This window comes from Anser anser (genome assembly GCF_964211835.1).
Source record: "Anser anser genome assembly, chromosome: 4".
In the NCBI taxonomy this organism is placed as follows: Eukaryota; Metazoa; Chordata; class Aves; order Anseriformes; family Anatidae; genus Anser; species Anser anser.
In genome coordinates, this window is record NC_139724.1 from 15461528 (window position 1) to 15483387 (window position 21860).

At 43.2% G+C, this 21860-nt stretch overlaps 1 protein-coding gene across 20 annotated transcripts in view; it reads right to left on the reverse strand.

Annotated features, from left to right (window-relative positions):
* Window positions 1-21860, reverse strand: part of TMPRSS11E (transmembrane serine protease 11E) — a 52039-nt gene that overhangs the window by 4080 nt on the left and 26099 nt on the right. For 12 of the 20 annotated variants that reach the window (XR_014583739.1, XR_014583740.1, XR_014583741.1 and 9 more), the window contains 12 exons: window positions 21651-21781; window positions 20344-20461; window positions 19890-20030; window positions 19137-19255; window positions 16402-16513; window positions 8968-9091; window positions 7789-7904; window positions 5963-6030; window positions 4260-4423; window positions 3239-3277; window positions 776-956; window positions 282-547 (listed from right to left, as the gene is read on the reverse strand). Coding sequence is in view for 16 of the 20 variants with exons in the window: in XM_083834352.1 (XP_083690478.1) it covers window positions 282-547; window positions 776-956; window positions 3239-3277; window positions 4260-4423; window positions 5963-6030; window positions 7789-7904; window positions 8968-9091; window positions 16402-16494 (1051 nt within the window). In the remaining 4 variants the exon portion in view is untranslated. Of the gene's footprint in view, window positions 1-281; window positions 548-775; window positions 957-3238; window positions 3278-4259; window positions 4424-5962; window positions 6031-7788; window positions 7905-8967; window positions 9092-14820; window positions 15382-16401; window positions 16514-16588; window positions 17902-19136; window positions 19269-19889; window positions 20031-20343; window positions 20462-21650; window positions 21782-21860 lie in introns of those variants that run through there. The other 8 variants (XM_083834349.1, XM_083834350.1, XM_083834362.1 and 5 more) reach the window with 8 other exon arrangements.

Consider the following 21860-nt stretch of genomic DNA (forward strand, 5'->3'; position numbering starts at 1 on the left):
CTGACATGAATAAAACTGAGCACCTTCGACCATCGCAATACATGCAGCAACAAAAAAAGCTGCTCTTTTTCCTATAAGGCTAACCTGCTGCTTTTTTCCATATTCCAAGCCACCACTCAAAAGCAACAACAAAAAAGCAAGCCAAGTCCACCAGTGCACTGTTAGCAAATTCACTTATTAAACACAAAGTCTCAGAAATCCAAAACAAACAAAACCCATAAAACTAACATCAGCCTTGTCAGATACACGTGTGACAGCACGAGAAGACAACAGACACTCACCATCGTTCTCCAAAGCTCCCCAGCCTGTGACAAAACAAGAAGCATTATCCCGGAATACATGAGATGCTTCAGGAAGACAGACACTGTGCACATCATTTGTGAACTCAACTGGGGAGGCAAGTTCCACAACAGCCACATCATACTCGTGATCAAGGAGAAATTCACTGTATTTTTCATGAACGATAATTCTTCGTACGTATTTTTTCTGTTTCGGAGGTCTCAGCAAAATTCCAAAACTGGCTGTCCACCTCCGAGGCTCTTTTGCTCTGAAAGACATTTGAGACTAGGTCACAGCCATACAGGAGATCCTAACAAGAACACAGCTTTCCATTTAACCAAAATGTAATGTGGCCAGGTTTGTCCAAGGAACAGAGAAGAAACAGATATCTTTCAGCAGGTATAGACGTTAGCGGGCATTGAAAGATCAGAGAAGACCTGTCAGAGCACTCAGAAGTCATAGTGCCTATAGGATCAGAAAGGTGCTGATGACTTACCCTCTAAAGCAGTGGGCTGCAGTCACTAGCCATGTATTACTGATCACCGATGCACCACAGCGATGGGTCCCATCGAGCTGAATACTAGCCTGCCATGGCCATTCCCCATCCTGCGCACGCTGCCCGCCGATTATTCTTTCCACTCCTGAGAAGGAGAATGTACCCCTTCGTATTCCACAGACTGCCAGAAAGAAAAAAAAAAAAAAAAAAAAGGAAAAAAAAGGCAGCTCTGGTTTAGCTGATTGAGGGAAAACAGGGTCTTGCTTTGGGCAGGCCCATGTGGCTGCTGACACAGGCACAAGACGGAAGGGATGTTAAGAGACAACCCTCACCTAAAACAGTGCCTTCAATAGCAGGGAAGCCAGGTTCTGTGGTCACAAGCATCTCAGGATAGGTATGGGGTTAAATGAAGGTTTGTAGAAAAACTACCACTTCTTCATTAAACCAGTTATCAGACACAAGGCCATGTGAACTTCCACGAAGGCTATATATCAGAGAGACTATTTTCTCCAGCTGTAACTGTTTGCCTAACTAAAAAATACTGCCTCTCTGTGAACCTCACTTTGTTTCTTATTCATCCAGAGTTGTACAGAGGGATATGCCTGTTGGCGTGTATGTGCATACAGGCCCACACCCACACACGTTATTAGGCACAAAGATATACACATGCACTGGTAATTAACCATTAGCTTTTATAATAATGACATCTGAGTTTCATCTAAAGAGGCTATCCCTCTCTTGTTACTGTACATTAAAGAACACCAAAAACACTTAAAAACTGAGTGAGAAAATACTGATGAATCCCTATATAAACAACTGCCAGACCAGGACAGCTTTAAGCTTCAATACAAACACCAACACCAAAATATGCAGAAGACAGACACCACACATCACTTGTGAACTCAAACGCTGGGGGCAATATTTCATTATTTGTAAAAACCCACCTGCATAGCAAAGGAAATAACAGCACAATCAGCATAGATTTAAGTGTCACAGAATTGCTAGAGAAGTTCAGCAACAAAAAAACAACCACCCATAAACCAAGGAAATAAGAAAAGGATTTTGTCAGGTCACCTGCAGGTCAGCTTTGACAACAACAGCAAAAAAAAAAAAAAAAAAAAAGTGTCTTCTTCCTCCAACAATTTACTTACAGCCACTGTGCCAACAGCACAGTCATATATCACTCAGCCAAAAAAAGTCAAATCCAAACAAGTTAATTCTCAGGGACCATTTAAATATGGAGCGTCCATGTGCAACACACGAAATGCCTGTGACCATGCTAGGCAGGGGTGCTGGAGGTCTCTAGTGCTCAGGACAGCACAAAGATGCAGCCAGAGGCCCTTTGTACGGGGTTCATCTGAGAAGGTACTGATTCTGTTTCCACGTTTCCGGAGGAGTTCTAACACCTTGCCTGGGAGCACAGAACAGGAGAGGGACTCAGAACCTTCCCTTCTTCAGGGCTGTGTCACTGCCGTGCTCTCGCTGTGAGCAGCTTTTCTCCCTCTCCCATCCTCTGGCCTTTCCCTGAAGACTGCAAGCTTTTAGCTCCCGAGCCTTAAGAACATCTATTGCCAAACTTTCACAGGGAGGAGAGGGCGAGATGGAGGATGTATTGGAAGGAGTGAGGACACGCAGCTTCTAGACATGGTGACAGCTGACCAGATCGCTCATTTCCACAGATAGCTCACTTCCAGCCCTGTGTTTGACACTACTCTGGCACCACCTCTGACTCCTGCAAGGCCATGGACATGACCTCTGTGCAGGGTATAAGACAACAATCCTTCTCTTACAGACAAATACTGCTAGACAAGCAAAGTGGCAAGAGAAGAAAGGAAAGATGAATTCGTGAGCAGTCTAAGAGCTATTCGTCTTTGCCAGCAGGATGCCATTAGCTGCTATAGCCTGTAGGGACAATGGCTTACCAGCTCAGGGCAGAGACAGGAACGTACATGCATGTACAATGAAGCAAAGGGCTGAACAGGGGCTCTGCAGGCAGAGGATTGTCTTCTAGAGGAAAGGATCTGGCATGATCACTTTCAGAAATTGCTTAAAAGCTAGGGCTTTCTTTAAGACTCCATGTATGGTATGCTTGGAAGATGCAACCTGGACAACACTGTAATGCTGGGTTTTTCCTGTCTTGCTTGTGACAGTCTCCCATCCAGCTCAATTCTCAGCTCATAGCAACTGCAGTCCTCATGCAAAACTCACTGACAGCAACTCATCTACTTCACATAGTCAACACTAATGCAAGTGCTTCCCACCACCACCAAGTTGGAATGTCTAACTCTGCAGATACTCTAGAGCCAGCAAGACTCAAGTCTTGCCTGGCTCGTGAATTATCTACTATCCTAATAGCTTTAAGAAGTTATTTTTCAACTTGTATCTCAGGTATAAAAAGCATGTAAACACTGAACATGTAAGCACCATGTCCCTTGATGATTTCTGCAAAGCATTTGTACTTACAGTTGTTTAAAAGGGTATCTCCCTTGTCCTCATTCAACTCTGAAATGAAAAACAAACAATATAGTGAGCATGCCTCCTATTGCTATGTGATCTAGGACAGACTGCCTCCTCTCTGTACCTAGTAAACATATGAAATGGTTTGCCTTGCTGCTTGTAGTGACACTATGGCAAAATAAGTAATTTGCTCTATTGAAGAGGTTCAGTTAAGCTTACGATCCTCTCTGAAAGCGCAAGGCCAAGGGATGCGTCTTTTGTGCCTTAGCTCAAAGCTTAAAAAAGCAGCAGATGACTAAATAGGTCCAAGTAACATCTACATGTGCTGGGGGCTATGCATGATACACAAACCTATATGCATAGGTTCACATTCAGTAAGGCAAGGTGGTCACAAATTCTCAGTGCTGAGATTGACTGTGACATTTCTGATTTCTTCCCTACAAAAACTCCCTCTGCCAGGTTCTGGTAGTAACCAATGACAGATTCATGGGAGAGGACTACTGACTGCCCAGGGAACCATAGGGTTTGGCTATGAACACTTGCTACAGTGACCTGTGAAATAAGCAAAGGAAATGGCAGATAATGGAGAAGGGAACCATCTCAGACTTTTATTTTTATTTTTAAGAGCTTGAGGACTCCACATTTAAGTACCTTGTGATACAGGTTCCTCACCAATTCACTGTGCATCTTAGCAGAGTAATCTGTGAACTCAGATCGCAAAGTTGGGCCTCTTTTTTGATGGATTAGGTTGGCCAATCACATTCAGAGCTAGGTCACACACACAACTTCTGACGCACAGAGCAGAGCTCACACTCATTAAAGCGGGTGTCAGTCTGCTTTAGCTCTCTTCATGCTACTACTACTTTCAAGTTCCTGGGCTGTCAGCCACTAAGACAATTTTGAGAAGGGAAAAGAAGAAAAACAGCAATTGCACGTATTTGTGTAGTAAAGCGAAGCTCATTACACTGAAACCAGCAAAGTATGAGGAACAAATTCCACGCTAAAAACACAAACCTAAGGCACTTGCCTGTGACAGTTATAGTAGACTGGTCAACATTCAATGACGTTGAGCTTGTTTTCAGCCTTCTGCGCAACACACTGTTGACACGACTCCAGCTTGTTGCCGTACTATCAGCTGAGGCAAATTTAAATACCAGAGCAACAGATACAAGCACTCCGCCAGGATCTGGGCTGCAAACCAACATAAACAAAGTGGTGTCATTCTCTTTGCCCACTAAGCCTCTTAGTCCTGCTTGCACTGTCTGCCTTCCTCATACAAGAACAGGTCTGGTCTGCACAGATGTGTAGAACGAATAGCATAGCTGTGCACAAGCAAAGGAAGATGACGACACGTCAGCAGACAGCAAAAGGCCTGGTTCATGCTATAACAACGATCAGAGGGAATCTTCTGCAAGGAGAGGAAGGAATACTCCCCTTAGTCTCTATGCAGCTCCATCAACAGAACATAGTAGTAGAAACAGTACAAGAGTTAAAACCATTCCACAGATACCTAACAAGCCATTCCTAACATCCATTTATAAGACCTAGCTCAGATCCACAGAAATTTAAAAGGTCTTCTGGCATTTCTTTCCATTTAAGTCACTTGTCCATTTATGGGTGAGTTAGCTTCACTGGATTGAGAGACAAAAACCTCAATAGTTTGTGTTACCAGAACAAGGCATGATCACTTATTATCAATACAAACTACGAAGCATGATACTTAAGACTAACAGTCTAAAGGAAAGCAACAGAAACCTAGAGGCAAAGAGAGCAGAGATGCAGCTAAGCTGAACCAGTGCACATTTACACAACAGAAGGTACTCTCTTGTGTACTCACTCTAGTGAAACAGTTTAAAAGCAGTGCACTGTTTGGTCAGCCTAAAAGGTATTAAGGGATTGCTTAAGTCTAGCTCCCAAATCCTGTAATTTCAATTGATATACAGTATGGGAGGCTTCTGGAAGAAACCAGTAGCAGAGAAAAATGTGAACAACTTAAGGAAATAACCATCTAGCGATCCCCAAAGTGCTGTGGAAAAGAATATTTGCAGGAAGTGTGGCATTCTTTGCCATAAAGGAAAAGATATTCCACAGCAGATTTAGGCCTTATAGAAATTTAACTATTTGAAACCCAAATTGTGTGATGGAAGTAATGGTTCTTATCACTGAGAGCAACACATAACTATTGCACAGAGACGAAAGACTTAAAAGCTCTCACAGGATCTTCATATCTGCATGTCCCTTTTGCCTCCTTTCTTCTCTCTCTATCCAGGCATCTCACAGTGGAATTTATTCCTTCAGTTCTTTTCTGAGAGGAGGGAGAACAGTCACCTCTTGCCGTACACCACACAGAGGAGTAAACACCAGCCTGGACTTCCACCAGAAGAATGATATGGAATAAAGAGCTGACTGGATCTCTCAAGCCCTTAACTAGCAGTGAAGGCTGGGATCACCTAACAATTCACTTACTGCATCACAGCCACAAACAGCTGGTGTTCGGGTAATCAACTTGCCAAAGTATAAGGCCAATTTTCTATTCTTTGCTGACCTCTAAGCAGATTAAGCCCTCACCAGTGTTTTGAACCCTGATGGAGAGCAACAAGCATCCAAGACTTAGTCATCCAGCTGGCATAAACCAAGCAAAATCAACCAGGCACATTCCCTACTGCCAAGGGGTAGGAAGAAAGGATCTTCATTACATTCCTGTTTGTTCTTGACCTTCACATTACTTACCTTAGACTGATAACATGGGACCTGATGTAGCTTTGACTTAGAATGGACTTCTTAAATACTGTAGACATCTGTTAAAGGAAAATAATGTGTTGAAATAGACCCGTGATATGTGCACGTTTCTCAAACTCATCAGTCTCATCAGTCTCCGAAGCACAAAAACCTGCTTTCAGATCCCTACCTCTACACCAAAGTTACTACTAAATTTCCATTGGAAGTTGCAGAACCAAAATAAACAGCTGACTTGCCAAATCTTGCCGTCTTGACAAATTTTGCTGTCTCTTCACCTCTCTGGGTGCCTTTTCAACTACAGGCTTGCTGGAACAGACAGCATGTGTGCTTACCATCTGTTCGCACACAGTCAACAAGGCATCTTTACCACTACAGCAAGGTTTTAAAGCTTGCTGACAAGCTTGCAGTGGAGCAGAGAAGTACTTGTATGATTCCTTCTTCCTGACTGCAGAGACAACAACAAGGAATTTAACACTCACTGTTGAATGCTAGAGTCCAGAAATGACTGGGGGGGATATAAAGATGACTGGAAGATGACTAGAAAGGTTGTAAAGACGACTGAGCCATATTCTTTTCAGTGGTGTCCTGTGACAGAACAGGAAGCAATAGGGACAAAGCGATTGACTCTGTGATTCTATGAATCTAGAGTGCATCTGCCCTGAACCAACACACTGAACAGCACCCAGAAAGGCTTGCAGTCCCAACTTTCTGGTTTAAATAAGTTATCCGGACTTTTGCTGTTTTCTCCATTTAAAGCTTCCTCACGGTGCTGTGCTTTGTGCATCTTTGAAGTAATTTTAGTCTCTCTTCTGTACCACTCTGTCTTCCATCTTTGTTAAAAGGCAATCAGTGCCAAGCAACACAGTCCCCCTGCCAGAAGCGAGCGTTGGACAAACAGCCTCACACAGCTCTAGTTTATACACTGTATGCCCTCTGGGACATTGAATCATGCTGAGGTTAAACTGTTCCTCTGCTAGACAGTTGAACTGATTCCCACAGTACACCCCCTTATTTAATGGGAACGGACTGCAATTTTACTGCCCAGCTCTAGGCTTCAATAAGAAATGGCCCTGGAGCTGCTAGGGTACAGCAACCAGCACAGAACATCCTCTATCAGCCAGATGCTATCCCTGCACTGAATATGTCCACAACTATTTACAACCCCCGCCTGATTTGGGGTGGGAGTGCACAGGGCCATTCACTGCCCTCTATGCAAGTCCTGTGCAACTGTGGGAAAACCATGAAGTTCCCAGCAGGAGTTAGGCATCTAATTCCTGATTATTTCCAAGAGGACTAGACACTTAACACTGTGATGATCTGAGCCTTGATCACATTGTGCTATTTTTCCCCATCTACCCCAAGCAGCAAAAACACCACCAACCTACCTCTAAAGAGTCTGGAGAGACTCTCACCATAGAAAAAATTGCAGGGCATGCAGATACCATGATGCTGAGAGCAATATGCAGGACACAGGCTGATCTTCCAATAAAGTTTTTCTACTCAAGCAATCTACCATTTTTCTCAAGCATTTAAAACTTAATATCATTGCTGGTTTCTCTGTTGGCAGTAGCAGGCAGGATAGTCTCAACTACCCTGCTAAACACAGATGAGTGGCAGAGTCAGGGAACAGACTCAGCTTTTCCAGTGTTTAATCTTGTTCCTTTCCTCATCCTCCTACTCTTTGCCCTGGGAATAGCCCAGTATAATCCAGCCACATAAGCATGAGGCACAATCACCTCTGAGTCTAATTTCCAATCACACAAATGAAGGACTCTTCACCATAGGTCAGGCAGTAACAGAGAAACATCTTAGTTTACCATGTTTTCAATCTCTTGGCTCAGGTATCTGAATTCTTCTGTGGTTTGCCTTTCATACCGAGTGTCATACTGGATGTTGGTGATAAGGAAAGCTGCATTGTAATATCTGTTCTGATCTGCAGAGGAGAGAAAAAGGAAAAGTTGCTCATTTTCTTCAATACAATTCAGACAAGCACAGCTCCACACAGAACATGGCACAAGTAAGACTTCCAGGCTTTGGCTGTGACCAAGCCCTGGGCAGCACTGTGAGGAAAGGGGGATCTAGGCCACCTTGTCGCTCCATGGACCAGCTGGGGGCTCATTTCCACCCTGACAACTACACCAACCAGCTTTAAATTACATCCACTAATAAACTTCTGAGGACCATCTTCTTCTAATCAGCTTTGATGCCTTCTGGCATGTCCCTGCCCCACAAAGGCAGGTGGCGTAGAGCTGTTTGCACCCAATCAGCATTCGGGTTAAGTTTAAAATCTGGCTCTCAAGTGAATGGCAGAGAAGGGCCCTATAATGCAGAGTTAGCAAAAAGCTAACTGCAAAAATAAGCTGCAGCTCTGAGAGTACTATTTCTAGTACCCTAACATAAACCAAGGCCTCACTGACTCTCAGTGACCTGAGACAGCAACACAGCTAGCTCTGTCCCGGCAGGAATACACTTCAAAACCCCTCTCATCAGTATTTCAGAAACTGGGAATAGAGTGACATCATTCAAGTACCACTGAAACCAGATCCTTGGCAACCAGGTCTCCAGAAAGCCCAAACCTCGGTCCTTTCTCATTCTGGAATATCCTCAGCCAGAGACACCAGGTTCAGTTTCTGCAAAAACCCTGTTCAAGACCATGCTTACTATGCATAGCTTGAGTGCCTTACCGAGACACTTCTGGTTTACACTCAAGACCATAGTAATTGGTTAACTGTGGATACCAGGGGAGACACCAGGGCAAGGCAAACTGAAGTACAGACAAAATTTAAATCCCCACTTCAGGTAAGTAATATTTTAAGTATTCTTGGGGGGGGTTCTAATCAATACAGGACTTTCACAGGGTCTAGTAAGTTCTCATGCAGATTCGATACCTGGAGTAAATTTCATACCTGAATCACCAGGCAGGACCACAGTAGCAAGTGAAACACAACAGATAACTCAAAAGTCTCGTTACCACAACAACAATGTGATGCACTTACAATGGCATAAAAAATATGTAATCAAGCCAATGACAATGGCCAGACCAGTTATTGCTGACACAACGATGACTGCTATCTTCCATGGCTCCATACGCTTCACTGCTGTGTCCATCCGAGTCAATATCTGCATTGGAGAAGAAAACACGGATAAATTGTTAGAAACACAATAACACACCCTGAGCAAAACTGTATCTGGTGCAGCTTAACTCAGCTCACTGACACTAACTCACCGAATGAGGTAGGTTTTGGAAAGGCCTCCAAACCCTAGGGGTTTGGATCTGCTCAGACCATGTTCCACTAGAACAGGTTACCCCAGGCTTTGTCAAGTGTTCACCATCTCCAAGGACAGAGATCTCTCAGGGATTCTTGTGCAGTCTCTGACCACCCTCATGGCAAAAGCTTTTCCCCTTGTATTTAGTCAGAATCTCCTGTGTTCCAGCTTGCCTCCACTACCTCACATGCACAGCTGAGAAAAGCCTCAAGTAGTGCAGGCATGGTCAGTAGAGACAATTTCCCGTCAAGAAGTATTACACAGATTTCAAGTGCAGCTGGCTGCCCACAGGTATTTAAACTGAACTTGAATGTAAGAGTTCATAACTGAGGAGGTACCTTCTACACTCTAGGCTATCAGAGATGCTATAAAACACACAGCTTTGAGTTATTTTTCATTGGTATGAGTAGTAACATTTACTGGTCTTCTACTGGGTTTGGGTTTCTTTGCAGCAAAAACATGCATATATTGTAAGAGCATCATGCCTTCTGCCAGACAGCCTGTCAGAGAGGAGAGAAATAGCTACTAATGTGTCAACACACAGCATGAAGACCCAGTCTTATAGACAGCAGACCCGTGAGAGGGTTGGGAGCCTAACTCACATGTGGACAAATGCACAGTAAGCCTTTCCCTCCCATTTATTTCCTCTTGCACAGCATTAGGCAAGAGAACATTAGGAAAACTACATTTTTGCGCATATCCTCAGTAGCTTTGTTGTAGGATGATGCAAAGCCTTAAGTGCAATTATTTCAGATCCCTAGTAATTCAACAGGGCACTATGTAGTAACTGCTGTCATGCCACGCACCAGGTCTCTACATCATGGCTGGCTTTAGTACAAGGTGTCAGAAGAACATGTGGGATAATCCCTCAAAGGCGCCTGGAGTGACAAATGGCAGCGGCCAGCTCTGGGGTGGAGGCTCTCAGCTGACTACTCACCATACTGCATTATGCCCATTAAACCATGTTTGCGTTTGCTGTGTGCCAGACATACTAAATGCTATTCTCCCCCTTTTCTGGCCTTTGGCACAATCGTTTGTGAACAACATTTGAGAAGACAGGAGCAGGAAGCAGCAGGTAGGCAGAGAGAGCGATGCTTTGCAGGTTTTCTGGCTGTGGGGCGGCAAGGAAGACAGCACAGTGAACATAGATATGAGCAAGCAGAGTGGGATGACAGCAAAGGCTGCCAGTGGCCTAAGATGAGCTCAGGGGACAGACCAGCAGTGAAGGTAAAGCTGTGATGCACAAATCCATGACATCAAAGATAGTGACGCAGTGGGAGAGTGAGTGGGTTTATACACTCTGCCTCAAGGGTAAGAAAGTTGAGCAAAACTATGAGGAAGAGATGGCAGGAAACATAAATTAGGAAAATGAGGGGGAAAAAAAAAAGGACAGAGACAGAGAAGAAGCAGCTGAGGGGGCTGCATAGAGTGAGGGAGTGTTAAGTAAATGAGAGGGTAGTTGGAAGCAACTCACACAGTTTAATCTCGTCACCCAAAACCTTGGTTTATCTAGTGAGTGCTGGCAGGCATCCCAGTCCATTGCTTAAGAAGGGAGGCAGGAAAGTTTTTATGCTCTCCAACCGGTGGTGTTTTCTGCAAGGCTTTTCTGCAAGTCTAGCTGCCTCCCCACTAGACCATCTCAGTTCCCTGATGGCAGGTCTCTGCAAAGCAGACTGTAGAGCAGATGGGAGCAGCCTGTCTAGGCTGGTCAAGATTATTTTCTTTGGGAACCACAAGTTGCAGTGGCTTATAGTATTCAGTCACTAGGACTGAACTGGTTTCACCAAGACCTTGACTTCAGGCCATCTAGACCTTCACTGTATATGCCACCCCCTAAACCAAGGGTGTAACGGATGTAGAAATTCAGATGAAAATGAAATACCTCTGGGATAGCCCTGCCTCAATTCAACACATTGCAGTTTCATCCTCATCTCACAGCTCATGGTCTTTCAGACCCAGCTGGTGAGACTGTAGCTTACCTCATGGCCAGTGCCCTGGGTGGCAAGACTCTTGGCTGTTATGGTAATAATACGCCTCCTCCTCACCTAGTCACCTCTTGTGCTTTCAAGATGCTGCTTTGGCATCCAACCTTGCTCTCTGCACTGGTGAGCTTTTGTTCTCCAGTCCAAGCCCCTGCTGACAGGCTTGACTGGTTCCTTGTGCTTCAGCTGTTCCCATCCCAGTGGGCTTCCACTCAAACAGCAATCGGCACAACGTCCTTCCGCTGCTCTTGGCATAGAGAGCATGAAGCACAGCTTCAACAGCATATGGCTGACTCTGCAGAGACTGAGGCAACAGTATTCTTATTTCTTAACCAATGTTTTTTTTGACCTGTATATAGATTTCCTCAAGATGGGGCCTTACGATTAAGATTCAAAAGCTTAAGAGTCACACTAGAGAAATGAATGTCTTGCTGCCCATGGGACTCGTGCTCTGACAGGCAGAGCACTATCTGGAATTTCAGTCTCTTTTTTTCATGCAAATACTGGATACACATCAAACCCTGCCAGCACAGACCCCCCTCCCCAACATTTCAGACCTGCCTGCTCTCTAGAGGTCACAGAGATTTGCAAAGGAGAAACAGATACCTTAACTGCTACAGTGCTGGGGGAAATGAAAATATTGAAGATGAAAACTAGAAAGCCTTCTTCAATTCTGATACTGATTTTACTAAAAGGATGTAAAAAAACAGTTTTAATGAAGCACTTGCTTATATTTCTATACTCATACAGGTTATTACTCTGTGTATGGGATATACAAACTGAAGTCTACCACCTCTTCAAACCCAAACCAGTTTCCTCTCTTTAGCAGGATGCTCTTGACCTCCACCTGGCTACGGTGAGTACCAGGACAAGAAAAATCTTTTGTGCAGTGGAAGGGCCAAGTCTCACCACCTCCCACAGTGCACAGTTGCCAGCATACATCCTTCAGCTATGCCGCCCAAGTGCAGGTCCTAGCTCAGCAGCCCCCATCTTTTCTGTCCACTTCAACAGCAGACATGCTAGTCATCAGCTGTGCAGAAGGGCTGGGGAAAAAAAAAAAAAAAAAAAAAGAACAGGTGGCCTTATTTGTTCCAGGAGTAGCTATCCATCACTCCTTGAAGAAAAGCCTGAGTGTGGGCAACACCAAGCATGTACTACTTGTATTGGAGCAACGTGTATTTCCAGTAGTGCCCAGGAATTCTAGTCCTAGACTCTACTACGTTAGGGACTGTATGCAAAAAAACAAAAACACTCACAAGTAGGTCTGGCTTTGAGCCTGACTCTGCTGAGGCCAACTAGGACGTTTAAGATGACAGTTCTTGTTCAGGTTACGTCCACTCTATTCAGTCAGTAATAATCACACAAGTTCCATCTCCAAGTAGCTCCTTCACTCCCCTAGCCTTTTTGCTACTGTGCCAGGAGGTGCAGGATCGTCATGCTTTACCAGAATAACCACCTGACAGGGATTCTTGAGCCTTGGACAGCTATCTCTGTAGTTAAATAGCTCAGTGGCAGGTGGATCCCCCTGTTCAGCAATCGGGTTTCTGTATGGTTTTCACGCTTCACTCACCAAGAAAACTCTGCTCCACCCAGCAACACTCCCTTGGCCAGAGAAACATTGATTCTTCTGTGGTGCTGATGAATGCAGAGGCAGAGATTATCTGATTACCTTAGCCTATAAATGAATCTTTTCCTTATACCACATGCTGATTATTGTTATTATTATTATTTTTTTTTTTTTTTACAGCCCAAACTACAGTAACCAACACTTCACTCTCAGGAGGGTTATCAGGGGAATTCAGGTAACACCAATATACTCATCCTCCAACAGAGCACCCACCCTTGTGAAAGGATGAGAATGACCTTCATTCCTCAAAAGTAAGCCTTAGGAAATCAAGTCACTTTCCACTTGGAGACGTGGAAGGCTGAGTCCTCCCTGCTCTGAAAACCACCTCCTCACAGTCTCTATCTGGCAGCTTCTGGTCTGCAGGAAATAAGCAAGAACTTTCAAACCCTAGACCTTTTAGTTCAGTACAAACCTGCTTATCTTGGCAAGACGTCGAATGAACATCAGACCTTCTCCAGCAATCAACATTCTCGTTTAAAACATGCTTAATTCCCAAGGAGCCCAAGACGATCCAGTGACTGTAGAATCTGAAATTCCTATCATGGTTCATTTTGGACTGGTAATGGGAACTGTTAGTCTCAGTTTACACACCTTGGCTCCGTGCCAAAGAAAGCATTTCAATGACTAAAAAGTTATTCCATGCCAAAAAAAAATAATCCAAATAAACTATTTTGGAAATAACTTAATTCAATATAAACATAGCCGTTTTACACACAAAGGTGTGTTTATGCATATATGTCAAGCCTTGATGCAGGATATTTTAAAAATAAGTGAAATGTAGGAAGAAATAAAGCTACATTAATAGTTATTGGCACATCAGAAAGAATTGTATTGAAATTTTAATGGAGCCAAGATTGTCTGGTCTTCCTTATGAAACCAAGCAGAGAACTGATAGCATTTCTGGTTGGATTTCTGATCAGCCCAAAATGAACCCCCTACCTTCCAATTTGGAACATTTATCCAAAAGTAAAGACAAGCACAATACACAGGTGATAAGCTGTCCCTCTTCTCTCACTCTGTACCAAACTCCCTAAAAGGTTACTACACTCATTCCAGCTCCCAGGTCTGCCTGGCAGAATTTGATTCACTATATTGAACTTTTCCATCTCTTCTAGTTGAGCTACTGCATGTTACCAAAAGCCTCGGTAACACTGATACCAGGAAACTGATCTTTGTTAAATGGAAAATGGCTGTTCAGACAGGGAAAGGAGTTGAAACTACCACCCGTGTTCTAGGAAAAGGTAAGCAGGGAACCCCTTCCCTGTTTTGTTTTAGGAATCTGCCCTTGACTTTTTCTGACTTCTTAAGCTTAGCCCTCATAGCACCCCTTACCTATATCTGCTTTCAAATGGATCTGAACCATGGCATGTTTTTAGTAGTATTTACTGGAAGTGTTTTGCCAAGTTCTGTGCAGAAGAAAACATGCAAACTCTTCAATTTTGCTATCTGATCTGCTGCTTTCTTCCAATAATAACTTCAGTCCAACCACTGCTCAGTGCCATTGCAATACTCCCAGAAGAGCCAAGGGCAGAACATGGCCTGCAAACACACTGATGAGGGTCTCTCCATGATTAAAGTTGCTCCCGGTTTTCCATTCTAGGATTCAGGCATAGCCCCACAATCACTCTTAATAGAAATGGGACCTTTCACAAGACATCTGAACAAACTAATCTGCTGGCCTGGTGAGTGCAGTGTGAAACTATGTCCCTGAAGCGTTCTTCCTTGGCAGGATGTTTGGGAATGGCAGTAATTGGAGCATGTCTAGTTAACCCCAGGAGTCCAGTAGCAAAAGTACACGGCCACGCAAGCAAGACACGCTAATTCCATTCCCACCTCTGCTATGAGCAATCACACCAACCTCATCCTTCTCCTCTGCTCTTGTGGCATATCCACAACACACACTTTTAAGAGGATGGGACAACATTCCCCTACTACTTCAGGCACTGAAATAAAAGCAGCTAGTGCTTGCTTACCCGTGTCACTCACTCAATGTTTGACATCTCCTAAAGCAGTTCTGATACAATGGTAGACTTCCAGATATTGAAGGGATCTGCTGAGGGAAACAATGTGTGTGTTCTTCTATGCGTCATGCTGAATCAGCCTGATCTCCCCACACCCTCAAACATCCCACAAAGACAGTAGGTGCTGCATGCCACCCCTCTGCAGTCAGATAAAGTATCACTAATGTATTTGCCACATACTAACTGAGCCCCTCCCCTTAACTATCCACAACTCCACCAAGGCCCTTGCTGCTTCCCAGAAGCACACTTCAGCTAAGCAAAGACAATAGCTTCCAAGACTGCTCTTGTGATTTGCAGCAAGATTCAAGCTCAGCATTCGGCCTTTGGGATAAATTACTGATAAGGTCTGAGTTAACAATGTCCAGAATGCCTGAATGCTGTTCACAAAGACTTCCTCAATTATTTAATCACCTTTGCAATCAGCACAAAACACTTCTGGTTCCTTTCTCTCACCCATTTTGCATACAGCTTTTTGGTGGTTGTGAGTTCTTTGCTGGCATACCATACTAGTTCCATAACCTGTAGGATATAACTAGGGCCAACAACTGAAATAACCTTGATTAATAACATGTTTTTCCACAGTTGTTTGTCACCGAAAACATCTTGGAAAGACTCCCCTGTTCTGTAACAAGCTTTAGGAGAATTAGGAAGGCTACTCACAACATAAGAACTTGACAACTTGCGTGAAGGTGTGAGAGACCATTCTAGAGTACGGGAGATGAAGTACCTGGCCACTGAACACAACCGGTTTAGAACAAGGCTCAGCAGCTTCTACATCATCATATACGTTGATCACAAACTAGTACCTAATTCTGTTAGTTCATCAGTCCCAGAACACAGCAGGTCTCTCCTTTCCAGCCTTTGAAAAAGGCTTTGCCTGCCTGCTCTTCCTCCCTCATTAATAGGTGGAAATCTACTCCAGAAGTGAGATACTAGACAAGCAATTATAATCTCCATGTTTTTTTATGTCTTGTTTTTCATTCCAAGGTTGGGTGCGTGAAATGGTTTGGTACCAGATTTGGTGCACTTCCAAGCTGATTCTGCACAGATTAACACTTCACTGGCAGCATACAAAGCCTACTAAAATAAATAGGAGCACAAGAAGATATTTTTATAACTTTATCCTGCTTATCATCTCATACCATGCTGCTAGTTCAGCAATCGTGACTGCATCACTAACTTCAGCAGCAAGAAAGGCAGATCAGAGTTAGAACACAGAGAGAGGACTCTCACCTGCCCCCTAAAACCCTCTGTGGCCACAGACCACCTTGGCTTATCCCCATACCACCCGGTTAGAGAAGCCAGAGAATTCTTGGGAAACAAATGCATTTTGGGTGAAGAGAAAAGGGGAAGGATCAGAAGGATTACTGATGCATAGAAGGCAGCTCAAATCAGATGTAAGCTCAGAGCTAGTGCCATTCATTCTCCACCCCTGCCTCGGTCAAAGCCCTGAAATTGCCCTATAAATCCGCACGTTATATAACCACGCTGCCCAAACTACCAAGTAGAAAGTCTGATGGCTGTGGCACTCACCTCTGGACACCAACGAGAGGTCAGCAGTATGTTCTTCTGTCTGGGAGATGCACCGTCCTGAACTACTAAACACACTGTGCAGCATCTCAGCATAGACTTGAGGCTTTATCACCTGAATTAGGAAAGAAAGGAGTCATAGGCAAGTCAGAACAAACAAGTCCAGCAAGTCTCAGTGACAGAGGCTTACCCACTAGCATGATTCCTCCCCTAAAACAATAACAGTACACTTCTTTCATCACACCTTTCATCCAGGAATCCCAAAGCCTTTTCAGAGCATTAACTACACACCCTGCAACACCCCAAATCAGAAGAGCCACGAAAATTTTGCAAGGACGCAGAGTTTATTTCCTTCTTTGGCAGAATTAAAAACAAATCAGAAATTATGGGCAGGATCAACACAGAAAATTTGCATATTCTAGAGAGACAGTGTTCAGTCCCTGGTTAGAGGTGGAGCTGACGTAAGTTGATGAAGGTTCAGCGGCATGTGCCTCAACTCCCTTGAACTTCCTTGAAAGGTGCCATTTGGCCAGATAAGAACTTGAGCGTAACTGTTACTACTGGGACAAGTTTGTGATTCTTCCTTAACTTCTTAGATGTTAATTTTGATTGTGACCACCTAGCCACAGGTACTTCTGTCCTGGAAAATTCTTCTAGGTCACAAACATTTGTGATATAAATATTTTCAGGTTTTCTACATAAGCATTTCTAATTGTGCTAGCTATGGCAAGTTAATTTGGAAGTCAATTATCACAAGCCCAAACTACCCTAATGTAGTATTTCTCAATGTTTTCTCAATCCTTTTTTCAATTTTTACGTTTTCTCATTTCCACTAAACATACTCAAAAATATATGTCCACATAGCCTTATGCATAGAGTTGTTCCAGAAGGCAAATAAAGGGGACAGAACATAAGAACAAGAGAGGTGTGTGTGTGGCAGAGAGCCTCTTTGCAATAAAGTTTCTAACATGTAGGGATTCTTCCCCGACACCTGAATATCCTTCATTTGACCCCTCCATAACTCAGGGATCACCAGCCAATAAACATGCTGCTCCAAATACTTTTTATGTAGCTGGAGCTCTTCCTTTCACCTTATACCAAGTCCATAGCCAGCTAACAGGAACACAGCCTTCCTGAGAATGGCAGCTTCTTTTGGCTGAAATATAGTCTAAAGATAAACCTCAGCTTCTCATAATTTCAATGCAGTCCAGGTCACAGGATAACTTATTATGAAAGACAACAAATACAGTTACTAATAATACATCATGTAATTACATCTCAATATTTTAACCGGAAGCTGCATTTCCATGCCATAAAAGTAGACTTCTATTGAGCCAGTCTAGATGTGCAAGAGAAATGCAGACAGAAACTAGCTAGAAGGTGAAAATTTCTGAGGGTAAAGTATCAAGTGTCCCATGATTACGTGACCCAGGTGTAGGTGTAGGTGGTGTGAATATGTATTCATTTCAGGCAGCCCACAATCCTCAGAGATGGAGCCCTTCCTGCGTACTATCATGGCACAGATGGAAGAACACATGACATGGAGGCTTCATGGCAGCCTCTGAACAGTCTCACCTGCAAGCAAAACAACCCATTGCTGCTCAAGTGGAAAGGTTAAACCGAAGAGGCTTTCAGAGCACAGAAAAGCTTTTCCAGGCCTAGTTTTATAGCAGGAAGGCACCAAACTGGTGAAGGATGTAATAATCCTGGCCAGTGGTCCTCCCTCCGCACAAGGTGATGGTGTATGTTCTCGTACAGACAATACTTCCTTGCAGCAGGAACTCCAGCTGGAAGGAAGGAACAAGCAATAGCCACCAGTGATTCAGTTACCAGGTACTTAACAGGTTTGGCTCACGATTGCAGAGAGTGTGTACTGATGTGCCTGCTGGTGCAGCCATGAAACTTCAAGAGAAGCCTGGACAAGTCGGGGAATATTGGGCAGTTGGCAGGCATTGTGGTCCATGTGGGTATTAAGTACAAGAAAGGGAAGAAGAGAGATTCTGGAGGCAGAATGCAGGATGCCAAGTAGGATGCCAAAGACTAGGACCCCCCATAACGGCTGGTGGGGAGGCAAAGTCTCAATGCATGGCTAAAGCAACAGAGTAAGGAAGAGAGGTGCAGATTCATCAGGGACTGGGGAAGCCTCTCGAGTAGCAAGAGATTAGCAGGTAAACAACATCTGCACTTCACAACAGGTAGATCATACAGGAATTTTAAATTGACAAGTAGGAGAAAGCAGCCTGGTGCACAGGGGATGCATTGTTCTGAATCCTACAGTAGACACTGCATTCTTAAGTAAAGAATACACCAGAAGATGACAAAAATCAATAGCAAACAAAAGAGAATTTAAAAAAAAAAAGTCTGATGTGAACAGAATGCAGAGACAGAAAGCAAAAATAATGCTTCCTATGTTTCACAGAACTATCTGAAAAAAGATAATGATGGCACAGACCCAGAATACTTCACCTTTAACAAGGACATGTGCAAACAGGCATAAAGGAAATGTGGTGGCAGGAGGATAATGAAAATGCCAGGGAACAATTATTAACAATTATTTCCAATTACTCTCAAGTAAAATGTGAAATCTTTACACTGTCAGTCAGATAATACCAGCTTTCTGCATGCTGTGAGCAATTGTTTCAGGAATAGACAGCCAGGAAACCCACAAGATGGGAAGCAATTCTTGATTCAGACCTGACTAGTACACACAATTGCTTTAAAATATTTCTGCCACCTACCTGAACAGTATCAGCACCTGTTTCAACATTTCTACAGGGAGACCAAAGCCAGAAAATCAGCTACTGCCACATTCAATTTTGAAGACAGGGACCACATAACTGCAGTAAAATCCACACACCTAAAGGAAGAACCTTAAAAGAATTATACGTGTTTTCTGGAGACATAAACACTATTTCAAGACATCACGTTAGCCTCAGAACAAATGCATCCTGCTTATTAAATAAAAAAAAAAAAATTTCAGAAAGCCCAAAGGTGAACAGAAGGTTAAAACAAACATTGGGAACAAATAAAGCCTTTTTCAGAAAAGCTGAAAAGTGTGAAGTCTTACAAAATTAAGCGCATAAACTGCACACACACTGTTAGACAGAGGCACACCAGAACCAACTGGATAATTTTTCTTAGAAATGAAGTATCAGAAGAGACTGGTTGGAAAAGCTAACAGCAAGAAACAACCAAGAACAGATAGCACTCAACCAGGGTGAAGGATGGAAAAATTAAGTGACTGATGATGGTATGCAGCCTCTAACCCAACACTACTTTATTGCCAGAAAACTAGGGGAAATCTTTAAAAAAAAAAAACAAACTTGTAAAACAAGCATGGGGAACCCTTTACAGTGTAGCATGATCTACAAAGTGACCAAATTAGTACAGGCAACTAAGTAATAAAAGTAGCAAGTATTCATATAAAATACGTTATATGGGGTAGAACCATGGTAGCTTTTGTAAATCAAAGTCCTGCCTTGAAAACCTACCTCAGTTCCTGAGCAAGTCAACAGCTGGTCCATGAGGCAAGTCTGATTGATATTGTCTACTTGTATTTCCTACAGAAATTAAACAGGACGTTGTCTTACAAAGGCTTCTTAAAAAAGCTGAGCTCCCATGGGATATGAAGGCTTAAGATGGAAAAACGGTTAAAAGAGAGAAGAAAAATGATAATGATTTTTAGTGAAGCCAGTTCACAAACTCACAGGAATCTCTGCTATTCGTTATATTCATAAATGGTATGCAAAAAAAAAAAAAGAAAAAAAGGAGATAATTAGCGAGGTGACAATCATCCCACAATAACTGCATACTCGTGGCAGTAGAAAGAAAAACTAAGCACAATGAACTCCAAAAGCATCTCACAACATTGAGAGACTAATAAAACAGATGAGAATCTGATAAGTATAAAGTGACACATACAGAGAAAACAAGTCCTAGCCTTACCTACAAAATGACAGGTGTTGAGCTGGTTACGCTTTTCAGGAATAAGACTGAGGCAGAAACTCCTACGAGAATATCAACTCAGTAGCAATAAAAACCAGAGAAAAATGATAGAAATTATCTGCAAAGAGAACAGAGAAACAAAAAAGGGGGCACATATCACAATGAATCCACATTATGCCTGTATCCTAAATACTGCATGAAGTTCTGGTCCATTTCCTATCTCAAAGCAGATACAGAGGAACTGTAAAATGTCCCAAAATAGGCAGCACAACTGTCCAAAGGAACCAAAGAGTGTCTGTGCATGTGATGTCTAAAGGCACCAGAATTCTGCAACCTGAAAATGGTGCACAGAGAGGCAACAGATACCTAGAGAGTAATGTGTGGAATTGTGAGAGTAAACAGGAAAAGACTGTTCACTGTTTCTTCTAAGGGGACTTCAAATAAGAACAGCAGGTTTAAAACGAGCACTAGGAGATACTCTGTCATATGATACACAGGTAAGGTATGGGTCTCCTTGCTGCAAAATATGTAAAATGTCAAATACTTTGCACATTTAAAAGGTTTAATCACTTTTCTAGAAGAAAAATCCCCATAAAGATGTTAAATATGATGATTACACCTTTGTGATCCACAGATTTCCTGAGTCAAACCACTGTAGGTTTAGAAACCACTCTGAGGAAGCACCGTACTCTGACTGCTTTGTTCTCATCTTCCCTAGGTGTCCTCCATTGACTATTCCATGAGTCTCTGGTTCATTTACCTGCCAGGCATTCTTTCTTAATCATATTGTTAATCCTCTGATGGAACAACAGGCAGTTGGGGATCAAAGCCTGTCCCCATCTGCCTCCTGAGCAAAACATGGTCTGACCTGACTAGCTAGATCAGTAGCCACAGGAAGGATGTATTTGTGTCTTTGCTCTTAGACAGTTAAGCAAGCATGGCAACCATCGCTTAAGAAGAAGCGCCACATTTCTCAGCACTCAAGAGTACATTCAGCTTGGGTTACAGGTCCAGCTTGTATTTTGCAGCAGCAAAATTCTTGGCTAAAGGTTACCACGTCTGTTAAATTGACGACACACAATAGCACACAAGGCCTCGAGAATAGAGCCCTTAAGCTCTAAAAAGGGCCTGAGACCCCTCTGAGTAAGCTGAATGGTGTTCCTCTGATTTGAAAGAGCCTGAAGTGGTATCACAAAAGCAACCGCATCTTGTCTTGCATAGAGGCAAAAATTGACAGCGTCTTTTTTGGAAAAGTTCAGATACGCACCATCTCCCCAAAGCCTAGCAAAGCTGCAACCACCACTTACGAGAAGTCATGGCAGGAAATGTCATTTTCTTTTACATTTGGAGACAAAGGTGATGTCGGTTCATCAGTGTTCAATCAGCCAAGCATGGTCTTCACCTTTTCTCCTGTAAAGGCATCCAGTTTCCAAGACTCCTGCCAAGGAAACATAAACCACCTTATTCATAACAATCCTAAATTAATGTTAGGATGGAAAACTCCTGAGAAGATATTA